Source organism: Nerophis lumbriciformis, linkage group LG14, assembly GCF_033978685.3.
Source record: "Nerophis lumbriciformis linkage group LG14, RoL_Nlum_v2.1, whole genome shotgun sequence".
Classification (NCBI taxonomy): Eukaryota; Metazoa; Chordata; class Actinopteri; order Syngnathiformes; family Syngnathidae; genus Nerophis; species Nerophis lumbriciformis.
This window is the reverse complement of record NC_084561.2, coordinates 28,416,568-28,442,346: the sequence shown is the minus strand read 5'-3', so window position 1 is coordinate 28,442,346 and position 25,779 is coordinate 28,416,568. Positions and strand designations below refer to the sequence as shown.

At 40.6% G+C, this 25,779-nt stretch overlaps 1 protein-coding gene across 2 annotated transcripts in view; it reads left to right on the top strand.

Moving 5' to 3' along the window:
* Positions 1-25,779, top strand: part of LOC133616842 (uncharacterized) — a 271,957-nt gene that overhangs the window by 47,604 nt on the left and 198,574 nt on the right. For both annotated transcript variants that reach the window (XR_012050812.1, XM_061976458.2), the window contains exons 3-4: positions 9,620-10,971; positions 19,519-19,572. Coding sequence is in view for 1 of the 2 variants with exons in the window: in XM_061976458.2 (XP_061832442.2) it covers positions 9,620-10,971; positions 19,519-19,572 (1,406 nt within the window). In the remaining variant the exon portion in view is untranslated. The remainder of the gene's footprint in view (positions 1-9,619; positions 10,972-19,518; positions 19,573-25,779) is intronic.

Sequence of the window (25,779 nt, the reverse complement as noted above, 5' to 3'; positions counted from 1 at the left end):
GTAATGTGCTGCCTTTTTGGTGTTTTTTTATTATTCTAACACTATTCATACAGATGCACTGAAGTGGTCGTTCTAGGGCAACCAATAAATGTCAAAACTAAGCACACAAAAGAAAGTATGTTAATATACACATGGAGGAATAATGTTAACTCGACAATACAGCTTGGTATGAACTGAAAAAAATGCAACAATACAGGGTGAAAGTTGGTTCTTTATCATTCTAGCTGAATGCTAACATATAGTGGAAGATCCCATTAACATGACTAACAAATATTAGCATTGTTATCGTTTGAAACTGTAAACGTTTAACAAAACTGCATTTCTGCTTACAGGCATATACAGTTGTGGTCAAAAGTTTACATACACTTGTAAAGAACATGGGCAGCACGGTGGAAGAGGGGTTAGTGCGTCTGCCTCACAATACGAAGGTCCTGAGTAGTCGTGAGTTCAATCCCGGCCTCGGGATCTTTCTGTGTGGAGTTTGCATGTTCTCCCCGTGATTGCGTGGGTTCCCTCCGGGTACTCCGGCTTCCTCCCACCTCCAAAGACATGCACCTGGGGATAGGTTGATTAGCAACACTAAATTGGCCCTAGTGTGTGAATGTGAGTGTGAATGTTGTCTGTCTATCTGTGTTGGCCCTGCGATGAGGTGGCGACTTGTCCAGGGTGTACCCCGCCTTCCGCCCGATTGTAGCTGAGATAGGCTCCAGCACCCCCCGCGACCCCGAAGGGAATAAGCGGTAGAAAATGGATGGATGGATGGATGTAAAGAACATAATGTCATTGCTGTCTTGAGTTTCCAATCATTTCTACAACTCTTTTTTTTTTTTTGATAGAGTGATTGGAGCACATACTTGTTTGCCACAAAAAACATTCATGAAGTTTGGTTCTTTTATGAATTTGTTATGGGTCAAATGAAAATGTGACCAAATCTGCTGGGTCAAAAGTATACATACAGCAATGTTAATATTTAGCTACATGTCCCTTGGCAAGTTTCACTGCAATAAGGCACTTTTGGTAGCCATCCACAAGCTTCTGGCAAGCTTCTGGTTGGATTTTTGACCACTCCTCTTGACAAATTTGGTGCAGTTCAGCTCAATGTTTTGGTTTGTGTGAATGTGAGTGTGAATGTTGTCTGTCTATCTGTGTTGGCCCTGCGATGAGGTGGCGACTTGTCCAGGGTGTACCCCGCCTTCCGCCCGATTGTAGCTGAGATAGGCTCCAGCGCCCCCCGCGACCCCAAAGGGAATAAGCGGTAGAAAATGGATGGATGGATGGACATGGACTTTTTTCTTCCACGCATTTAAGTCAGGACTTTGGGAAGGCCATTCTAAAACCTTAATTCTAGCCTGATTTAACAATTCCTTTACCACTTTTGACATGTGTTTGGGGGTCATTGTCCTGTTGGAACACCCAACTGCGCCCAAGACCCAACCTCCAGGCTGACGATTTTAGGTTGTCCTAAAGAATTTGGAGGTAATCCTCCTTTTTCATTGTCCCATTTACTCTCTGTAAAGCACTAGTTCCATTGGCAGCAAAACAGGCCCAGAGCATAATACTACCACCACCATGCTTGATGGTAGGCATGGTGTTCCTGGGATTAAAGGCCTCACCTTTTCTCCTCTAAACATATTGCTGGGTATTGTGGCCAAACAGCTCAATTTTTGTTTCATCTGACCACAGAACTTTCCTCAAGAAGGTCTTATCTTTGTCCATGTGACGTCAGATGAAACAAAAATTGTTTGAATTGATATTGACTGCTAACTTTTTACTAATTGGCCAGTTTGCTGGGTTCCACTCCTTTTTGTTTTGAGCATGCACTCCTACTGGCACATGTGTACGCATGTACTCATAGGTTGAAACTTTCAAAAGGTTATCTATTCTGAGGTATTTACAGTGCTTTATAGTTTCTCTTGCATGTGCACACACACAGCAAAGTCGGGCCATATTTGAAAATATATTTTTGACATGTACAATTACAGTGAAATGTTGCCATTTGTCATGTTAAAGAAAGTTTTTTTTCCCACCACCTTCCCCTATTTATCTGCTCTATGTTCCCCCTACTTAAAGATAAAGTTGATTTGATTTGATTAAAGATGGCAAAGAATGACCTTGACTTCAAAGGAGTGTTCCTTGCACTTTTTCTACCTATGGTCCTGGGAAAAGAATGACACATTTGTTTGGCGGAGGCTCCTTTCATGATCGGTAGATCAAGTCAGAAAAGCTGTTAGCGAGGGTTTCCTGTATCCTAGTTTGGCCTCATTCTTCTGGTCCTCATTGCCGTCTGGACCACAGCTGCTTTCTGGTACAACATGCTGCAAGAGAAAAAATGGTAGAGATACAATATATATTTTCAAAAACACAACTTTCATAGAAGCTTTGAGTACATTATCTAGAGTTCTTTGGCATTTCCATTTCCAAACCAAGTACAAATATTTGCTATTCCAGCTCTTGTCAGGGATTTGTGTGTATTGAATGTTTGGAGATTTACAGGTTGAAATAAAATGATTTCCATAATATACATTTAATTAATTTAGCACTACTGTATCAAATGTAGCACATTTTTGTTTGAACTGTCATGCCACCTGAACACTATGGTCCTTAGTATCATTATTAACTCCATAAAACACTGTTCAGAGGAACGTTTATGGCTGGGCTGATAAAACAATATCAATATAAAGCGCGACAGACATGTTCGATAAAAGGTTCGAGATACATATATACAGGTAAAAGCCAGTAAATTAGAATATTTTGAAAAACTTGATTTATTTCAGTAATTGCATTCAAAAGGTGTAACTTGTACATTATATTTATTCATTGCACACAGACTGATGCATTCAAATGTTTATTTCATTTAATTTTGATGATTTGAAGTGGCAACAAATGAAAATCCAAAATTCCGTGTGTCACAAAATTAGAATATTACTTAAGGCTAATACAAAAAAGGGATTTTTAGAAATGTTGGCCAACTGAAAAGTATGAAAATGAAAAATATGAGCATGTACAATACTCAATACTTGGTTGGAGCTCCTTTTGCCTCAATTACTGCGTTAATGCGGCGTGGCATGGAGTCGATGAGTTTCTGGCACTGCTCAGGTGTTATGAGAGCCCAGGTTGCTCTGATAGTGGCCTTCAACTCTTCTGCGTTTTTGGGTCTGGCATTCTGCATCTTCCTTTTCACAATACCCCACAGATTTTCTATGGGGCTAAGGTCAGGGGAGTTGGCGGGCCACTTTAGAACAGAAATACCATGGTCCGTAAACCAGGCACGGGTAGATTTTGCGCTGTGTGCAGGCGCCAAGTCCTGTTGGAACTTGAAATCTCCATCTCCATAGAGCAGGTCAGCAGCAGGAAGCATGAAGTGCTCTAAAACTTGCTGGTAGACGGCTGCGTTGACCCTGGATCTCAGGAAACAGAGTGGACCGACACCAGCAGATGACATGGCACCCCAAACCATCACCCAACCATGCAAATTTTGCATTTCCTCTGGAAATCTAGGTCCCAGAGTCTGGAGGAAGACAGGAGAGGCACAGGATCCACGTTGCCTGAAGTCTAGTGTAAAGTTTCCACCATCAGTGATGGTTTGGGGTGCCATGTCATCTGCTGGTGTCGGTCCACTCTGTTTCCTGAGATCCAGGGTCAACGCAGCCGTCTACCAGCAAGTTTTAGAGCACTTCATGCTTCCTGCTGCTGACCTGCTCTATGGAGATGGAGATTTCAAGTTCCAACAGGACTTGGCGCCTGCACACAGCGCAAAATCTACCCGTGCCTGGTTTACGGACCATGGTATTTCTGTTCTAAATTGGCCCGCCAACTCCCCTGACCTTAGCCCCATAGAAAATCTGTGGGGTATTGTGAAAAGGAAGATGCAGAATGCCAGACCCAAAAACGCAGAAGAGTTGAAGGCCACTATCAGAGCAACCTGGGCTCTCATAACACCTGAGCAGTGCCAGAAACTCATCGACTCCATGCCACGCCGCATTAACGCAGTAATTGAGGCAAAAGGAGCTCCAACCAAGTATTGAGTATTGTACATGCTCATATTTTTCATTTTCATACTTTTCAGTTGGCCAACATTTCTAAAAATCCCTTTTTTGTATTAGCCTTAAGTAATATTCTAATTTTGTGACACACGGAATTTTGGATTTTCATTTGTTGCCACTTCAAATCGTCAAAATTAAATGAAATAAACATTTGAATGCATCAGTCTGTGTGCAATGAATAAATATAATGTACAAGTTACACCTTTTGAATGCAATTACTGAAATAAATCAAGTTTTTCAAAATATTCTAATTTACTGGCTTTTACCTGTGTATATGTATATATATATATATATATTTGTATGTGTGGGGAAAAAAATCACAAGACTATTTCATCCCTACAGGCCTGTTTCATGAGGGGGGGTACCCTCAATCATCAGGAGATCTCCTGATGATTGAGGGTACCCCCCCTCATGAAACAGGCCTGTAGAGATGAAATAGTCTTGTGATTTTTTTTCCCACACATACATATATTGCGCTCTACTACGGTATCGAGCACTATTTTTTTGGATAACCTTATTAAGACATATATATATATATATATATATATATATATATATATATATATATATATATATATATATATATATATATATATATATATGTATATGTGTATGCATGTGTATATATATACATACATATATGTATGTATGTATGTATGTATGTATGTATGTGTGTATATATATATATATATATATATATATATATAGTCGAGGTTTCTGTGGTTTATCCGTTATACAGTGCTCAATACCGGAATATACGTTCGGCCAGGAAAAAACACAGAGGCTATTTCATCCCTACAAGCCTGTTTTGTAGGTTTCCCTGCTCTTCAGTCCCCTGTGTTTTTTTCCTGACCTAACGTATATGTATATATATTTATGTATATATATACCAGGGCTGTCAAACGGTTAAGACATTTAATCGCGATCAATCACATTTTGTTCATAGTTAACTCAAAATTAATCGCTGATAGATATCATTTTTCATCATTAATAAGTATACCCTAGACAGATCATTTACAGGGGTGGTGGCTTCATATTGCTGCATGACAATGTTTTAACCTTCTCTATAAATTAATAACATGTAATATTCAGCCTGCTAATCATTCTGTAATTGAGGACTCGACCAGAACAAGTTATAAAATAATTTACACAATATTTCAGCCAGACAGAAAAATCCCCTCTAAACCCCCCGCCCCATTTTCCTAAACTGACGTACTAGCATTTCTTTAGGTGCTAGTATCACAGAATAACATTACAAAACATCTCTGACAAAGCACGATTGTAATGTAAGACATTTTTATTTTGTTAATGTCAGGGTTTCCCCTAAATTACCAAAATACCTGTGCGGGTGGAGGGCGTGGTTAGGGGCGTGGTTGATATGACGTCATCGCATGATTTGCTATGATGCATATCTTTAAAAAGGCAAAAAAAATGTGAAAATACATTTAAAACAAATATGTTATTATTAAGTATAGTATTAACATATCGTATTAACATATGTAATTTTCTAACATAATGTTGTTATGTTCTATTTTTTAATTGTTACTGCTTATTGTACAATGTACTTGGATTCCTCCAATTGTTTTGGTCACTTCTTCTGTACTAAAAACTACTAGCAACAAATCTAGCATCTATTTCTGGTGTTATTGGTGACTTTCATTAAATGCCGTCAGTGTTATCTTAAATTGTGAAGATCGCTGTCTGTGGGTATATCTCGTATACATTAAAGTATGTCCATAGCACGGACACGCTTACACCGCTCCAGACAACCCTGTGCGTATGGCTGGTTACGTTAATGTGTATGTTAGTTTGTTATGGTCTGTGAACACACCATGTCGGCGGACAATGAACAAGTGTTGTGAGTCTAGGAGTGAAGCACGGAGGCAGACGTGTGAGCACGGAGGAAATACTTGTTGGAATTGGGCCCGTTGTTATGATTAAATTGGCCATAAAAGCTAAAAAGAAAGTCAGACTTTGTTTGTTTTCTCCTGGACGCTACAATACATTATAATACTTTATTTTGTTAGGTGTGGCGGCTAATATGAAGCCTGTACATTAAGGAGAAACCCTAAACGTAGTAAACCCAAATGTATAGCGTAGCTCTTTTATTTTGAAGCCGGAAAAGTGTGTGATTAGTTTGAGAAAAATTCTTGACATATTTTGATGTCGTTTGCAATAAAAAGGCTCCTTTTGACATCCTGCCGGCCGTCTTTCATTTTTGTTGAGCTTTTTTGTCATCTTACGTACTAAAGCAGTCACAGTAACAATATAAAAGTGTTATGTTATTACTGCACTTACCCGAAATCTAAACACGGAAGTAAAGCACCACCCACCTCTAGAACGACGTGCACAGCAGGCGTTCGCTGCAGGGATGTTGTCTCCTCTGGTGAAAAATAGTCCTTTCTTGTCGGGAGCACAAGTGTTCTGCTTTACATGCACACCCGTGCACAATAGTTTTTGTGTAGAGTTTGACTACTGGTGTTATTACCTATTCTTTTACCTGCAAGCTGCATTTGTGCATTCCATTACCCCGCTACAGCAAGGCTCAAGGGTCAAAAAGGAAGCCTTCGCGTTAATCGGCCTTTAAAAAAATGAGTGCCGTTATTTAAATTTATACTTAACGCATTATTATCACGTTTCAATTGACAGCCCAACTCCTGTGTGGAGTTTGCATGTTCTCCTCGTGACTGCGTGGGTTCCCTGCGGGTACGCCGGGCTGACTCCCACCTCCAAAGACATGAACCTGGGGATAGGCTGAATGGCAACACTAAATTGGCCCTAGTGTGTGAATGTTGTCTATCTGTGTTGGCCCTGTGATGAGGTGGCGACTTGTCCAGGGTGTACCCCGCCTTCCCCCCGAATGCAGCTGAATAGGCTCCAGCACCCTCCGCGACCCCGAGAAGGACAAGCAGTAGAAAATGGATGGATGGATGTATGGATGGGATATATATAAAACGAAGCATGGTTGGTTGCATGAACAAAGGAACTCGCAGTCTGGTAACCTAGCAAAACAGTAAGTGATCAGCAGTGTTGGGTTAGTTACTGAAAAACAGTAACTAGTTACAGTTACTAGTTACTTTATTTTAAAAGTAACTCAGTTACTAACTCAGTTACTTACACCAAAAAGTAATGCGTTACTGTGAAAAGTAACTATTTAGTTACTTCTTCTACTTTTTTTTTTTAAAGCTCCCATTAATGCCCTTTTAGCCTTCATTTTAGTACTGTTATTGCACTGGAGAATAATACAATCTGTTGATCAACTTGACATACATTTGCATCACTGAACTCTGCTAAGCAATGTGCTATACATACAACACACAAAGACAAAGATATGTTTCAAAGGGCCAATTTATTTCAGGCCAGAACAAATTGACAAAACTATTTTAAATAGCTGCAACATAACATACATAAGTAACAAACAGCATAATAACACTAACACTAACCACGTTAAACCCAGATTCCGAACTAATAAAGGTCTTAACTCATTCTCTTTCTATGCCACTTCAATATGGAATGCACTCCCAACAGGTGTAAAAGAAAGGGCATCTCTATCCTCCTTCAAAACCGCACTAAAAGAACATCTCCAGGCAACTACAACCCTAAACTAACACCCTCCCTTCCACATAATACCTCTTCGGATTGTAAATAATCAAATGTAGACACTTTTTCTTATACTTTCTGATCTCTCTCTCTGTGTCCACTACTTGCTGTACATATCCTACCAAGTCAGTCCTACACTGTTTCAATGTCCATTTCTCTGATGATGCAATTGATGACTGAAGTGTTGATACCAACCAAACCTAACCCCCCCCCCCCTCCATATCCCACACTCCGGATTGTAAATAATGTAAATAATTCAATGTATATACCCTGATGATTATCTTGTGTGATGACTGTATTATGATGTTAGTATATATTTGATAGTATATATCTGTATCTGGACCCCGACTTAAACAAGTTAAAAAACTTATTTGGGTGTTACCATTTAGTGGTCAATTGTACGGAATATGTACTGTACTGTGCAATCTACTAATAAAAGTTTCAATCAATCAATCAATCAATCAACAACATAGCTGTAAAGCTGGCTTCACCTAAGGAAGGCACACGTGACATACACAGAGCCTAACCAGGCAGATTTGAATTGTTGTTTTGGGCAGTAGACGGGATCTTTGATCCAAGACACAACTTACATTTAACTAAAATGTTCTTTTCTTTGTGCTCGACAAAAGAAAAGAAGTGAGAATATCTCATACTTGCCAACCCTCCCGAATTTCACTGCCTCTCCCTGGGACAACCATTCTCCAAATTTCTGCCGATTTCCAGCTGGACTTAAGGCACGCCCCCTCCCGGTCTGTGCGGATCTGAGTGGGGACAGCCTGTCGTCACGTCCGCTTGGCCAACCAAAAAGTAACCACAGAACACTATACCGTATAGGCGTATAGTGTTCTGTGGTTACTTTTTTGTTGGCCAACGGTTGTATTGCGCAGGACTCTATAAATAAGATAAATAACAAAATATAAAAAATGTGCAACTTCAAAATAATAATTTGTTCCAATAATCCTAAATAACCATTACTGCATAACAGGAACATACATTTCAACACTTAAATAGGAATAACAAACCAAATTAAATGTTACACAGACCACGTAATGTCCTGGCAGTAAACCTACAAAAAGTTGTTCTTCTCAGGTTTCTCTATGTTTACATTTGCATACTTTGCACTATTTTGTTATACTCTATTAGGCATTTCCTAATAATTCCTTATTTTTGAAGCTCAATTTAAAAATGTTGTTGTGAAGTGATTATTGTGATTTTAGAATTTTGTTTACAGTGTTTGTTTGAGTGTTTTCCATGATTGTGTTGACATTTCCCTTACTTTCTGCCACGGTAGCTCGGGAGATTTGCATTTAAGTAAGGTTACATATGAAAAAAAATGTTTACCATTTGATATTTTTCTCCCCATGTCCATATTTTTCATAGGTCATAGAAAATATCAGTAATTGTCGATATCGACCAATATAAAAAAGGTATGTCATCCATGTTGTAGTTTTTAGCACTTCCATATCAAGTCTATTGAAGGGAATAAGTTCGAACTATACGCTACTTTACATTCTAAGAAATGTACATGTACTAACCAGTTTGCCCCACAAAAAGAAGATGGATAATAAGAAGTAACTTAGTGACCGCAGCACTTAGGGTACATTTTTAGCATATATATATATAGATATCCGCTGACGCCTCAATTGGGAAAAACGTCACAATTAGGGCAGGTCCAAATGGCTCGTTTGGAGGAAGTACAGTCAGAAGGCAAGATTGTTTTATAAAGTATCTGCGCAATGCCTACATGGTTTGATTTCACAATTTTGAGACTTATGCAGATCCCAAATACACAAAAAACAGGTACTAAAAGGTGCAAAAAGTTGATTTTGCGTTAGGGGTCCCCTTTAATAATACATCCACAGTAAGTTCACTGCACGTTCGTAGCTTAGCCAGTATCAAATGACATTGGTGCTCAGACTGTTTGTCATATTTTGGGAAAAAAATCATGTTTCTAATAGTGTCTCTTGTTTTTTTAGGAGTGAATATCCTTTATCAGCTTGGGCTCACAGTTCAGAGTACCACAGACGATCCATACGAAAGGACTGCCTCACCTTCAACCACTTATACCACTGTTCCCTCACCAATAAATCTCCCATTTCCTGGACATGGGGTAATACTACACTCAAACTCTCTTTATGAGGCTCCAGCAGGCAGTCTCTTTCCTCCGGAATTCGGTGAGGAGTTTTCTGTTATTGTAAGCGTAAGCTCCTGGCGAGCAAACAACGCTTTTATTTTCAGTGTCAGAGATGGTAGGGACAGGTTGCGTTTTGGCATTCAGCTCCTGCCACGCAGAGTGGCGGTCTACACAGCAGAGAAGGCCTCCATCTACTTTACCTACAACTGGCATGATGGACGCCAGCACCCTTTTGCTATTGCCGTTAAGGCACACTCAGTGTCCTTCTATGCAGATTGTGGAGCGGTGTACCAGTGGGAGCAAACCCTGGGGCGGTCTGAGACACTTAGACATTCTGGTGGTCTCTTCACTTTGGGGAGGATGAACTCCAAAGCTGCACCCTTCAACGGTCGAGTTTGCCAACTAGATATATATCCCTCGGCCCGAGCTGCTGCACACTATTGCAACTACCTTAGAAAACAGTGCCGGCTGGCCGACACGTACCGATCGTCTTTGACAGACCGTGCTTTGAAAGTTGAGGCAAAATTTCCCCCCTCTAGCCCCTCGACAATAGCCTCTCTTGGAATAACAGATACTCATCAAATGCTGGTGAAAAAGGCAACCGTGACTCCTGACAGTGTGCCCCTACATGATTCAACCTCAAGCCCTTTACCAAAATCTCATATGGCGGACCAGAGCCTCATATCTGAATATAAACCCCTCATCAAATCGAACACATCCTCAATTCAGGCTGGCAGCTCCAGTTCGGCTACTCCGGATTTCACCCAAAGTACAGAAACTGTTACCATGACCCAAAGCATGTTGTCTAAACAACCAAAACCCCAAGGGGACACTGATCAGTTTGAGAACAGCACCGAGGACGAGAGCGACTCTGTGGGACAGCCAGCCACCAATTCCACCTCTGATCAGATATCCCGTGTGAGGCAAAGTCTTCTTAAGGACGGACTCAGGAACAACTCCAGGCACTCAAGCTTTGGGCTCCAAGAGAATCATCAGCACCTGGATTCACATCCAATAGCTCGTGGTACCACTTTGTACCGGGAAAATCAAGTGGACTATTCAGAGCAGCACGAAGTGGATGGCAGCTATGATGATATGGACATGGACGGATATGACTACGACTATGAAGACCCAGACCTCTTGTACGACTACGAAGACGGCTTACAGGGCCCCAAGGGAGAGCCAGGCCTTCCGGTGAGTAACTTAATCAACCAATGGCATTTACGACTTTGATTGTGACTGAGGTTTTAATACTTGAGCCACATGTCAGCATTTTGCATGTACAGTATGTGCAAGTTAAAAGAATAACATAATCCCTTTTTAAAAACCTTGGCTGCCACTTTGGCTTTCATGTGAAGGACAATAACTCATCGGAAGGTTAGAGGTACACCCTGCAAACATAAATGTAGCTCTCCATCCAACCATGTAATTTACAGCAAGATGGCTGTCAGGTTTACTTTGCCGCTGAACAGAATTTGGTAGCTCGGATTCTCAGGTGCTTATTTCCATAAGTGAGTTGTACTCTATCAGATCAATTATTTTAATGATATAAAACATTTTTGACTCACCTGCCAGCTTCTTTTGTATCGCCTTCGGGCTTGTAGGTGGAACACAGCTCAACTTGCCCTTAGTTGCTTCAACTTTTTAAGAGGCTGATCATAACACGCCAAAAAAATGAGCCCGACATTAATAATATTTTCATGGTAGATTCTGTCTAACTGAAGTCTGTCGACGTAGTCAGACTCTGCTCAGTATAACAAGATAAAGATGGCGTCATGTGGAAAATGTAATTGCTCACTGTAAGAAAATGTGTCAGCAATCAATTGTCGTCGGACATTGAGTTTAATTGTAGGAGGATCAAAAAGGCCACAGTGACCCAGATATTCACATTTATTTTCATCTTGGATTATGACACTGGGAAATATTATCTTGAGTAATAGAGATGGATGAGATCAAATGCGTATGTTATTTGCAGTATTATGACTCCATTGAAATTTGTATACTCCTACTTTCATATTGAAATGTTTTTGTACGTACATCAAAGTACAACAGTGAGTGCCAATTTGGCTGGATACCATTGCTTAATTTGTTTGGCGTAAATGCGTGGCCTTTATTTGCTATTATGTTTATCTGCATGTGTTATGTTGGCTACTGTCACTATTTCCAAGCTTGTTTTTAATCCTGGGTCAGTTGAAGTTCAGTGGCTCACTCTGTTTTGACCTCTGAGAGCGAACTTGAAAGCAAGCAAGCTTTTTCTTTCCCGGAGGGAGCATTTCACAGCTTTGCTGGCTCTTTACCAAGCACGCTGTGCAAGTATACTGGAGTATGTACAGGTTGCCTCTCGTCTCGATTAAGATGTAATGCATTCTAGTCTGATACTGTGTTATACGTCTGAACTAAGTTTCACTATTATGTGACATTAGTATCATAATATACTTTGCCAAAGCACATAAGAAACTGTGGGACCTACCTGACATTTAAAGGGGTCCTTAAATATTGGTTGAAGTCAAACCAGTCATGCTCCCGTAGAGCAGTGTTTTTCAACCTTTTTTGAGTTAAGGCACATTTTTTGCGTTGAAAAAATGCGGAGGCACACCACCAACAGAAATCATTAAAATAACGAAACTCAGTTGACAGTAAAAAGTCGTTGTCGCAATTGTTGGATATGACTTTAAACCATAACCAAGCATGCATCAATATAGTTCTTGACTCAAAGTAGGTGTACTGTCACCACCTGTCACATCACGCCGTGACTTATTTTGACTTTTTTGCTGTTTTCCTGTGTGTCGTGTTTTAGTTCTTGTCTTGCGCTCCTATTTTGTTGGCTTTTTCTCTTTTTTTAGTATTTTCCTGTAGCAGTTTCATGTCTTCCTTTGAGCGATATTTCCCGCATCTACTTTGTTTTTATCCTTCTTCGTGGGGACATTGTTGATTGTCATGTCATGTTCCGATGTACATTGTGGACGCCATCTTTGCTCCACAGTAAGTCTTTGCTGTCGTCCAGCATTCTGTTCTTGTTTACTTTGTAGCCAGTTCAGTTTTAGTTTTGTTCTGCATAGCCTTCCCTAGGCTTCAATGCCTTTTCTTAGGGGCACTTACCTTTTGTTTACTTTTTGTTTAAGCATTAAATACCTTTTTACCTGCACGCTGCCTCCCGCTGTTTCCGATATCTACAAAGCAATTAGCTACCGGCTGCAACCTACTGATATGGAAGAGTATTACACGGTTACTCTGCCAAGCTCTAGACAGCACAGACACTCAACAACAACACATAATTTGCAGACTATAATTACTGGTTTGCAATAAATATTTTTTAGATAATCGCTAATATTATTTTTTAGATAATCTCCCACGGCACACCAGACTGTATCTCACGGCACACTAGTGTGCTGCGGCACACTAGTGTGCCGCGTCACAGTGGTTGAAAAACACTGCCATTGAGGAACCTCTCCTTGGACTCTCTCTTTTAAAACTCTGCTTATTTGTACCTGTGGTGTTATTGTTTGTCTTTTGTGTCCATATTGTCTATGTGTCTTACTGTATGTTTGTGTTTTTCTCCCTACCTTAAGACAACGGATGCAATTTAGCTTTTGTGCTAATTCAAGCATATTTATCTGAAGCTGTATTTCATGACACATTGAATAATATGTACTGTCCTAATTCAAATAATTGAATAAAATCACATTTTAGATGCTTTCACAATCAAGCCGTTTACCACATTGTCAATACAAAGATAGGAATTAACTGTACTCGAGTTATAATGTATCAAAAATACAAAAAAGAGAAATTGTGTAACAGACCTACAATATCCTCCAGCGTCATCTGTAGTGGACATTTGTGAACATGTACAGTCTATAACTAGGGATGGGTACTGGACTCAGTACTTTTATAGGCAACGGCCGAATTCTGTCCGTACAACCGGGTATCGTTTCACGTAAAATCCAACAGTGCCAAATTTTGATACCTTTGTTGCTCTGGCGTCATGCCTGGATGCAGACTAAAGACGGGCTCAAACATTAGGTGAGGAAACAAGCACTCAAGTAGCACTCTATTGTTGGCGTTGAAAATGACAACAAAGAAATTATGTCTAATAGAAAACATTAAAACATTTTTTTTTAAACAGCAAGGGCCTGATCTACTAAAGGTTTGCATGGCTCACGTAAAGCTGATCTACTAAGCTTGTGCGCAGAGTTATTTGTTTCTTTAGTTAGCAAAATAAGGAGCACAATCAATTTAGCGTGTCTGTCTTCTTAAATACGCATACTTTTTTCTGATCATCAGACTAAAACTGGTCTGCTGCCGCTGATTTGCTACTATATTTAGTATGTCGAGAAAGGAAACAACGTGTGCACTGAGAAATAGCTGTTGAGGAAGGAGGCGATCGCGCTGCAGCTCTGTCGAATGTATGTTTTTCAACATACAGTATATGGACTGTTAAAAATAAAGTATTAGAGATATTGTCTATTCAGCAATATACTCTTCCAGTTGTATAGTAGCTGCTGGATTATTTAAGGGGCTGATTAAAACAAACTCAATTGATGCATTTTGTTGTCTGTCTGCAGGTGTTTTTTAATGACGTTCATTTGTTCATACATATGAAAGAAACGCTTCTTGCAATTTGTATTTTTCTGCATCTGGAACATTCCAACACACCCTTGCAGCACGCTAAAAAATTGGGTTCCATTGTAGATCGCACTGCAGGACTGCCTCTAAAAAGCCCAGCAAAAGTGATATATGTCTGCTGCGTGTTTACAAAATAGGACTGTCAATTGACTCTTTCTTTGGTCAGATTAATCACATTTCAGAATTTGGATTAATCATGATTATGGGCTTGCATAATTGAAATTGGCTTAAGAAAAGATCGCAATATTTAGCCTCAAATGCTATTTTATTTTATTTTAAAACAAGTTACTTGAATGCATATCATTTATTTGCACACATATTTGGTGACAGTTTTATCTAAAGTTCTTAAAGGCTGTATTTTGGAATTAAATCTGCCAGCGAACACACCGGTTGAGGGGTCTCCTCTCATTTTTGTAGTGATGTATGCATTGATCTGATCACAGTGGTCAAGGTAAAAGATCTTGTATGGTCCAAATTAATTCCATGATTACTCAAAATGTGAATATGGTTAATGCAACATTTTTTTGTGATTAATCACACGAGTTAACTTGTTAATTTTGACAGCACCATTAAAAACATAACAAAACAACACAGGGAGGAGCATGATAACATGAATGCGCAGTAAATGAGTATGTCCATGGTGAAAGTAGCGTAGTACATGCAAAAGCCTCATTCATAGGGCAGTCTGTAGCAGATATCAATTGTGCATGAAGTCGTAGTAGATCACGTGCAATACATCAACTAATGGTACACACAATTGTATAGTTTGCACACGCTGTTTTATCATGTTGTATTTATATATTTGTAGATCAAGCCCCAAGTGTGTAATAAGTATAATACTTGAAGTATAAACACAGATTTGACTGGCACATGGCAAAGACTACTCCCTAGTTAGGCTACACACCGTAGTCCAGGGATAGGGAACCTATGGCTCTCGAGCCAGATGTGGCTCTTTTGATGACTGCATCTGGCTCTCAGATAAATCTTAGCTAACATTGCTTAACACAGTGATTTTCAACCACTGTGCCGCGTCACACTAGTGTCTGGTGTGCCGTGGGAAATTATGCAACTTCACCTAATTGGTCCAAAAAATATTTTTTGCAAATCAATAATCATAATAATGTGCCGTTGTCTAGTGCCTGTGCTGTGTAGAGCTTGGCAGGGTAGTCTTGTAATACTCCATACCAGTAGGTGGCAGCAGGTAGTTCATTGCTTTGTAGAAGTCAAAACGCGTCGAGGATGGTTTGTCGTGATCCCAACATGCAGAGTACAGCGGGAGACAGCGTGCAGGTAAAAAGGTATGTAACGCTTAAACCAGAAAATAACATGGCAAGTCCCGCTAGGAAAAGGCACTGAGGCATAGGAATGGCTATGTAAAACAAAAGTAAAACTTAACTGGCTACAAAGTCAACAAACACAGAATGCTGGACGACAGCAAAAACTTACAGCGTGTGGAGCAAAGACGACGTCCACAAAGCACATCCCGTACATGACATGACAATCAACAATGTCCCCACAAAGAAGGATAGCGTACGTACAACTTAAAGAGTCTTGATTGCGTAAACAAAGCAGGTGCGGGCAATAGCACTCAAAGGAAGGCATGAAGCTGCTACAGGATAACACCAACAAAACAGAAAGGGTCACCAAAATAACAGCGCAAGACATGAACTAAAGCACAACACACAGGAAACAACAACAAACTCAAAATAAGGCACGACAACTTGGTGGAGTTTCATTGTTTAACCTTTTCTGCTGGTGGTGTGCCTCCGTATTTTTTTAATGAAAAAAATGTGCCTTGCCTCAAAAAAGGTTGAAAAACACTGGCTTAACACAATAAATAATGAATAATTCCGCTGGTAATCACAGTGTTAAAAATAACGTTCAAAATATAAAACATTCTCATGCATTTTAATCCATCTATCCGTTTTCTACCGCACCTGTTCAAGAAGTTGCATTAATGGTAAGAAGTATTTTATTTACTATTGGTTAGCTTCATAATAACAATGTTATTAAAAAGAATACGAGACTTATTGTACTCTTAAAATGTTGGTCTTACTTAAAAATGCACACATTTAGTTGTATTCGGTGTTAAAAAATATTATATGGCTCTCACGGAAATACATTTTAAAATATTTGGCTTTAATGGCTCTCTCAGCCGAGTGTGAAGCGACTGGGATGAGAATCAGCACCTCCAAGTCCGAGTCCATGGTTCTCGCCCGGAAAAGGGTGGAGTGCCATCTCCGGGTTGGGGAGGAGATCTTGCCCCAAGTGGAGGAGTTCAAGTACCTCGGAGTCTTGTTCACGAGTGAGGAAAGAGTGGATCGTGAGATCGACAGGCGAATCGGTGCGGCGTCTTCAGTAATGCGGACGCTGTAGCAATCCATTATGGTGAAGAAGGAGCTGAGCCGGAAGGCAAAGCTCTCAATTTACCGGTCGATCTACGTTCCCATCCTCACCTATGGTCATGAGCTTTGGGTTATGACCGAAAGGACAAGATCACGGGTACAAGCGGCCGAAATGAGTTTCCTCCGCCGGGTGGCGGGGCTCTCCCTTTGAGATAGGGTGAGAAGCTCTGCCATGCGGGGGGAGCTCAAAGTAAAGCTGCTGCTCCTCCACATTGAGAGGAGCCTGATGAGGTGGTTCGGGCATCTGGTCAGGATGCCACCCGAGCGCCTCCCTAGGGAGGTGGTTAGGGCACGTCCGACCGGTAGGAGGCCGCGGGGAAGACCCAGGACACGTTGGGAAGACTATGTCTCCCGGCTGGCCTGGGAACGCCTCGGGGTCCCCCAGGAAGAGCTGGACGAAGTGGCTGGGGAGAGGGAAGTCTGGGCTTCCCTGCTTAGGCTGCTGCCCCCGCGACCCGACCTCGGATAAGCGGAAGAAGATGGATGGATGGATGGATGGGCTCTCTCAGCCAAAAAGGTTCCCGACCCCTGCCGTAGTCTATAGACTACTGCCATCTAGTGTCTAGGAATTGCAACTGCATGGAAGGTTTGCTATATAATACTTGCAAATGAGACTCAGAAATATAATTAGAAAACATAAGAAAAGCTCATTTTTAACTGTTACCATAAAAAATTAGATTCAAACAATTAACATCTGTTAACAAACACAAAAGTACCAAACATTGCTGCTGTTGAGTATTGGTATCGATTCCCAGGTACTGGGAATTGGTACTGGATTTTTTCCTCCAATTGGGGCTATTTTTCCTCAAAATGTGTATTTCTGGCAGAAATATCTACTGCATGCTGGGTCTCAGGAGGATATAGCTGTATTACACAAAGCATGTTATTGTGTCAGTGTTTGTTATCAAACACTGACACAATAACATGCGCACACATGCTTGCTTGCGCCTCGTTTTGTAATAGAATTCAGCAGAACGATTCCAAAATAACCCGCAAAGTCGAGACAGCACTCGCACGTCTAGTAAAGACATGTGATTTCATAGGCGCTCCTTCGTACGTGATACAGAGAGCAAAGGATAATTGTTTAAAAAAATAAATAAATAATGGTTGGAGGAACGTTGCTTTTACAATTTGTTGATTCCTGTCACAGCTCACATAGCAACTCTAAAAGGTTTATGACACATAAATATTATTTGGTATGTTCATTTATTTAGGTTTTGTAGGTTTTTTTTGTTGAATCAGTTTTCCTTGTGTCCGCATGTGGGACTCTAAAAGAGCAGCTTTGTGCAACTCCCCCTCTCTTTGGGTCTATCGCTCTGATGAAGGATAAGGATGCTCCAGAGGAAACCCACACACATTTTTAGTCTGCTGTCACACACTTTCTTATAATGGAAACATTATGGCAGGTCTCGTTTATTAGCAACACATGCCTTCAAATGTATTCAACTTTAATTATCTCTATTTGGAACGTTTATAAACGTGCAATAATTTGTTTAAAGTGAAAGTTGTATAAGTCAATTCAAGATCTGCGTCATGTATTTTTTTTAACCCTTGTGTGGTGTTCGGGTCTGTGGGACCCGTTTTAGGTTTTTATTAAAAGAAAAATGATACAATTAATACATTTTTCAAACTGAGACTCAATGACTTTGGCTCATTTTCTGTGAAGAATATATATCAGAATACATATTTAACACACCATACACCCCCCTACACATTTCTATTACATATAAGATGTTCGGGTCCACTGGACCCGGGGCTAATAGAAGTGTGGAAATTGATGTTCTGTGTACCACACACACACACACACACACACACACACACACACACACACACACACACACACACACACACACACACACACACACACACACACACAGGCCTAGACAGGGGGAGGACAGAGTGTAGGTACACAGAATATCAGAGGGTCAAATGTGCGACAAAATGAGAGCAGACAGTGTTGACAAACAATGTTGCAACCTTGTGTGGGAACCGCAGGTGCAGAAATACAAAAGAAGAATCCCTGTGGGATGCAGAAACTGGCAGAGAAATTTTCCGTGCAACGTTCACATTGTTGTTACTCAGCCAGCGTTTGTGGGTCTGATGGACCCGTTGCATTTTGTGGCTTTCAATGCCTCACAATCAAACACTTTTATGTTAAAATACTGAACAGATGTTTACCTTATCCCAATAAACACCTGTTCAATATTTTAACATAAAAGTGTTTGATTGTGAGGCATTAAAAGCCACAAAATGCAACGGGTCCATCAGACCCACAAACGCTGGCTGAGTAACAACAATATGAACATTACACAAGAGTTAATAGTAATTTATAACTCTTTTGCTTTGTAGAAAACAGTTCCAAGTGTTAGTACAATTTTCAAAATACTTTATTGTGGTTCTGTTTTTCTATCAATGTCCATTATGTTGTCATTGAGGGATTTTTCCATCATACATATTTATGTTAATTTGAGATAGTTGATCGTTGTCTCCTCTCCAGAATGTAACCTGACTTTGTTTCTTATAGCTTCTCTTAAAAGCACTTTTAGCTGACACACTTGGCATCCGTCTTCGAGCGTCATGACTCATACACATTGCACATAAATATTGCACATACTCATCACTTTGGAGGCTGTGACAGTGAACTACATGTTAATGCTTGCCATTATCGTACTCTAACTCATTTCTTCCCCCCCCCTTCTTCATTCTGATCTAGGGTCTTCCTGGTCCCCCTGGTTTACCTGGTCCTCAAGGAGCAAGAGGCACTCGGGTGAGTAAGGTGCTGTCAGCAGCTTTGACCATGTTGCTGCTTGTCAAAGACAGATACTTTTTTAACAGGCTTCAAAAAAAGTTTAATTTTTTTGAGGGAGATACCATATTTTTTGGAGTATAAGTCGCACCGGAGTATAAGTCGCACCTGCCGAAAATGCATAATAAAAAAAGAAAAAAACATGTATAAGTCGCCAAACTATGAAAAAAACTGCGACTTATAGTCCGAAAAATACGGTACTCAGTGCTGTATTTTTAATGCAGACATTACACAACTAAGAATGGTCACACAAATGCATGCGGAGGCAGCCCGGTTGACCAGTAGTTAGTGCTCGTGCCTCACAGCGAGTTCGATTCTTGGGCTCGGGGGTCTTCTGCGTGCGTTCCCTCCGTGTACTCCGGCTTCCTCCCCCTTCCAAAGACATGCACCTGGGGATAGGTTGATTGGCAACACTAAATTGGCCCTAGTGTGTGAATGTGAGTGTGAATGTTGTGTATCTGTGTTGGCCCTGGTATGAGGTGTCGACTTGTCCAGGGTGTACCCTGACTTCCGCTCGAGTGCAGCTGGGATAGGCTCCAGCCCCCTTCCCCACACCCGAGAGGGACAAGCGGTAGAAAAATGGATGGAAAGTGTTAGGTCGCTGAGCAGTAAAGGGTTACTCAATTTTGGTCAGCAACGCAATTTGAACCTTATCGAAAGGTGGCATGTCTAGTGTATACAGTACTTCATACATTGGACATCGGTATGTTGCTTCCCATTTTGACAGTTGATTCGCGGGGAGAGTGTTGTTATCTTCCTCTCCGGTGAAAAAAAAGCAAGCTAGCCTACTTGTAAAGCAACTTTTAAGGTAGAAAGGCATAATAAAAACTTCCGTCCTTCCAAATTTGTTAAGATGCCTGCCCCTGATCACCGGCTTGTGTATTTTTTATATGTGAGGTTGGATGTCTAGCAATTATTTTTTGTGTTTCCAATATTGTGTTTCCAATTATTTGAGACTCTTATTAGGGACCGAGTCCCTTTGGGACAGAGGACCCTATTGTATTTCTAGCATTTTATTATTATACCGGCGCTTCTTTGAGCTGTAATTTGACCCCCTTAACATGCTTCAAAACTCACCAAATTGGACACACACACATCAGGACTGGCAAAGATTGCGATCTAATCAAAAAACCAAACCCCAAAAGTCAAAATTGCGCTCTAGCGCCCCCTAGGAAGAAAACACGACAAAACTGACTTTAACTCCCAGTAGGAATGTCGTAGAGACATGAAACAAAAACCTCTATGTAAGTCTCACTGAGACCTATATTTCATACTGACAACCCCCAACAAAAATCAACAGGAACTTTGCAATTCCCCCTTCAAAACAAAAGTTGTGTAAAAACAGTCACCTTTTTTCAAACATTATCTCCTCTGAGCGCGTTTGTCGTGTCGGCTTCAAATTAGCACAGGAGAGAGATTGAACCCTTCTGATTAAAAGTTGATGAAAGAGTTTTAATTACTGCTCCGGTTTGGATTTTATGAGCCCTCAAAGTCGGTCCCGTCCATCGCTGCTTGCAGCTTTAATTTTGTAATTCTTTTTCCTGTGTTGGCACCAGTGATGCTGGTAATATGAACACTTTTTTCAGTAACAAGTAACCTTACGCCTAATTTGAACCAGTAATCAGATTAAAACTTTTAAGTCACTGTGCGTTACTATTTTCTGTAATTTTATGTCGTAAAAAATATATATACCGGTAGTTATTTTCTTCACGTGTCTTGGGGAGTGACAGCATGCATGCTACAAGTCACATATTCAACAAGCGGCAAGTCACGTCTAATACATTCTATAGCAGTAAGCAATGGAGGGAGGAGAGAATATAGTAATTTTTTTTAGAGGGAATTACAGCCTCTCGCTTGAGTGCTTTTCAGCTAAAGGTAACAATATTAAGGTTTGTTGTATAGACTGCTAGTTAAAAGTTAAAGTACCACTGATAGTCACACACACACTAAGTGTGGTGAAATTACCCTCTGCAATTGACCCATCCTCTTGTTCCACCTCCTGGGAGGTGAGGGGAGCAGTGAGCAGCAGCTGTGGTCACGCTCGGGAATCATTTTTGGTGATTTAACACCCAATTCCAACCCTTGATGCTGAGTGCCAAGTAGGGAGGTAATGGGTCCCATTTTTATAGTCTTTGGTATGACTCGGCCGGGGTTTGAACTCACGACCTACCGATCTCAGGGCGGACACTCTAACCACAAGGCCACTGTGCAGGTTAAGGTTTAGCTTTAAGTAAGGTTAATGCTGCAGCTATTGATCATTTATATATATATATATATATATATATATATAATACAAATCCCGTTTCCATGAGTTGGGAAATTGTGTTAGATGTAAATATAAACGGAATACAATGATTTGCAAATCCTTTTCAACCCATATTCAATTGAATGCACTACAAAGACAAGATATTTGATGTTCAAACTCATAAACTTTATTTTTTTTTTGCAAATAATAATTAACTTAGAATTTCATGGCTGCAACCCATGCCAAAGTAGTTGGGAAAGGGCATGTTCACCACTGTGTTACATGGCCTTTCCTTTTAACAACACTCAGTAAACGTTTGGGAACTGAGGAGACACATTTTTTGAGCTTCTCAGGTGGAATTCTTTCCCATTCTTGCTTGATGTACAGCTTAAGTTGTTCAACAGTCCGGGGGTCTCCGTTGTGGTATTTTAGGCTTCATAATGCGCCACACATTTTCAATGGGAGACAGGTCTGGACTACAGGCAGGCCAGAATAGTACCCGCACTCTTTTACTTTGAAGCCACGTTGATGTAACACGTGGCTTGGCATTGTCTTGCTGAAACAAGCAGGGTGTCCATGGTAACGTTGCTTGGATGGCAACATAAGTTGCTCCAAAACCTGTATGTACCTTTCAGCATTAATGGCGCCTTCACAGATGTGTAAGTTACCCATGTCTTGGGCACTAATACACCCCCATACCATCACAGATGCTGGCTTTTCAACTTTGCGCCTATAACAATCCAGATGGTTCTTTTCCTCTTTGGTCCGGAGGACACGACGTCCACAGTTTCCAAAAACAATTTGAAATGTGGACTCGTCAGACCACAGAACACTTTTCCACTTTGTATCAGTCCATCTTAGATGAGCTCAGGCCCAGCGAAGCCGACGGCGTTTCTGGGTGTTGTTGATAAACGGTTTTCGCCTTGCATAGGAGAGTTTTAACTTGCACTTACAGATGTAGCGACCAACTGTAGTTACTGACAGTGGGTTTCTGAAGTGTTCCTGAGCCCATGTGGTGATATCCTTTACACACTGATGTCGCTTGTTGATGCCGTACAGCCTGAGGGATCGAAGGTCACGGGCTTAGCTGCTTACGTGCAGTGATTTCTCCAGATTCTCTGAACCCTTTGATGATATTACGGACCGTAGATGGTGAAATCCCTAAATTCCTTGCAATAGCTGGTTGAGAAAGGTTTTTCTTAAACTGTTCAACAATTTGCTCATGCATTTGTTGACAAAGTGGTGACCCTCGCCCCATCCTTGTTTGTGAATGACTGAGCATTTCATGGAATCTACTTTTATACCCAATCATGGCACCCACCTGTTCCCAATTTGCCTGTTCACCTGTGGGATGTTCCAAATAAGTATTTGATGAGCATTCCTCAACTTTATTAGTATTTATTGCCACCTTTCCCAACTTCTTTGTCACGTGTTGCTGGCATCAAATTCTAAAGTTAATGATTATTTGCAAAAAAAAAAAAGTTTATCAGTTTGAACATCAAATATGTTGTCTTTGTAGCATATTCAACTGAATATGGGTTAAAAATGATTTGCAAGTCATTGTATTCCATTTATATTTACATCTAACACAATTTCCCAACTCATATGGAAAAGGGGTTTGTACCTTTCACGGTGTGTCTGCCCAACCCTAACTGTGCTTCCGAGTCAGTCCTTTTTTTGGGACTAGTATTTTTGTGAGTCATGCCGCTCTTTGCGAGCTTCCTATTCCTGCCATTAAAAGACTTTATTGACTGCACCTGCCTGAGGTAATGCTACAACAAGTAATGGCTAAATGGGACAAAGGGATCTGGCCAAATAGTTACTCACAGAGACCACATCTTGAGAGGCTTTTTTTAATGGGAAATGCTGCATGGACTGAGGAGTGTCTTCTTGGAAATGGGGCTTTGGCCTCGGCGTTTCCCTTCCTGTGGTTCTGGTGATGCTCTGGGTCACAGTCTGTCCTCCTGCTTGGGTCCCATACTAGTCCTAGGTCCAGTTGCCTCCTATTTGTGCTCTACGGCAGGTCACTGCTGGTTCTGGTTGGGTGGTGCTAGCGGAATAGAGATTTGACCCTTCTCCAAGCCTTGGTCCACCCATTCCTGGCATTGGCTTCACCTTGCCAGTTGAAGCTGACTCGTCTTGACTTTTACCAGACCTTCTTTCCCTTGCCAGTTCTTGACAGGGACTTCTTGAATCAGTCCTTGAAAGGGCGGGCTATGCCTGGCAGCTGTGCGACTTGGGACACACAGCTCCTTCCTGTTGCTGCAGGGAAGGCCCAGCAATCCATCTTTTCTGTTTCAGCTGGGCCCAATCCTGTGCCGGCGGAATGGCTGGAGCTGCTCCTCTGGGCAGTACAGGCTGGACACCTGCTGCTGAGGCGCTTGAGCCATACCTTTCCTATGGTCTGCACTTATCCTTCTCCTCTCCTCCTTGCCGACCCTCCGCTAATCTGCACTTTCACACCTGGTGTGACTTCGAACTGGGAATGTCTGGAATCCGTTCTGGACGTAATTTCCTGTTTAAGACCTTTATTTTGGATTTCTATTCCTGAGCTTCCCATATTTGTATTTAAAATACTTTTTGACTGCACTTTCTTGATGTAATCCTACAACAAGTAACAGCTACACGTGACTGTGATAGTATATAACTCACATTATCTCAAAGGCCTTTAGTGGAAGTTTTTCAGTTCTGCCAGTACCAGTTCTACATTTGTGTTGTGTTTCTATCAATAAATAGTCAGAACTAGGGTTGTCCCGATACCAAAATGTATTTCGGTACTTTTCGGTACTTTTCTAAATAAAGGGGACCACAAAAAATTTAATTATTGGCTTTATTTTAACAAAAAATCATGGAGTACATTAAACATATGTTTCTTATTGCAAGTTTGTCCCTAAATAAAATAGTGAACAAACAAGACAGCTTGTCTTTTAGTAGTAAGTAAACAAACAAAGGCTCCTAATTTAGCTGCTGACATATGCAGTAACATATTGTGTCATTTATCATTCTATTCTTTTGTCAACATTATTAAGGACAAGTGGTAGAGAATGAATTATTAATCTACTTGTTCATTTACTGTTAATATCTGCTCATTTTCTCTTTTAAGATGTTCTATCTACACTTCTGTTGAAATGTAATAATGACTTATTCTTCTGTTGTTAGATCCTTTACATTAGTTTTGGATGACACCACAAATTTGGGTATCAATCTGATACCAAGTAGTTACAGGATCATACATTGGTCATATTCAAAGTCCTCATGTGTCCAGGGACATATTTCCTGAGTTTATAAACATAATATAAATAATTAAAAAAATAAGATTTTGTGATGCTAAAAATATCGATGTAATCAAAGTAGTATCGACTAGATACGCTCCTGTACTTGGTATCATTACTGTGAATGTTAGATGTAGATCCACCAATGGCGTTTGTTTCTATTATGGCGTCTCGGAAGAGTTGGTGCTGCAGGGAATTCTGGGAATTTGTTCTGTAGTGTTTATGTTGTGTTGCGGTGCAAATAATCTCCCAAAATGTGTTTGTCATTGTTGTTTAGTGTAGTTTCACTGAATGGCATATGTTTATGACAGTGTTGGCGTTGTTCATACAGCCACCCTTAATGTGACATGTTGTTAAGCTGTTAAGTAGGTATGGACTTCATTCACTTGTGTGTAGAGTGTTCAAAGTCAAGATGATTGTTCTTGATAGTTAATGGTTGGACATAGAGAAATCTTGTCTTGACTTTGTCATTTATAGACCATTTATAACACATCCTATGGTATGACTCCAGTATGCTGTGGTGGGTAGTGATGCATGTATAGCTAACACTCTATAACCCTACAGCAGGGGTGCTCACACTTTTTCTGCAGGCGAGCTACTTTTCAATTGATCAAGTCGTGGGGATCTACCTCATTCATATATATAATTTAT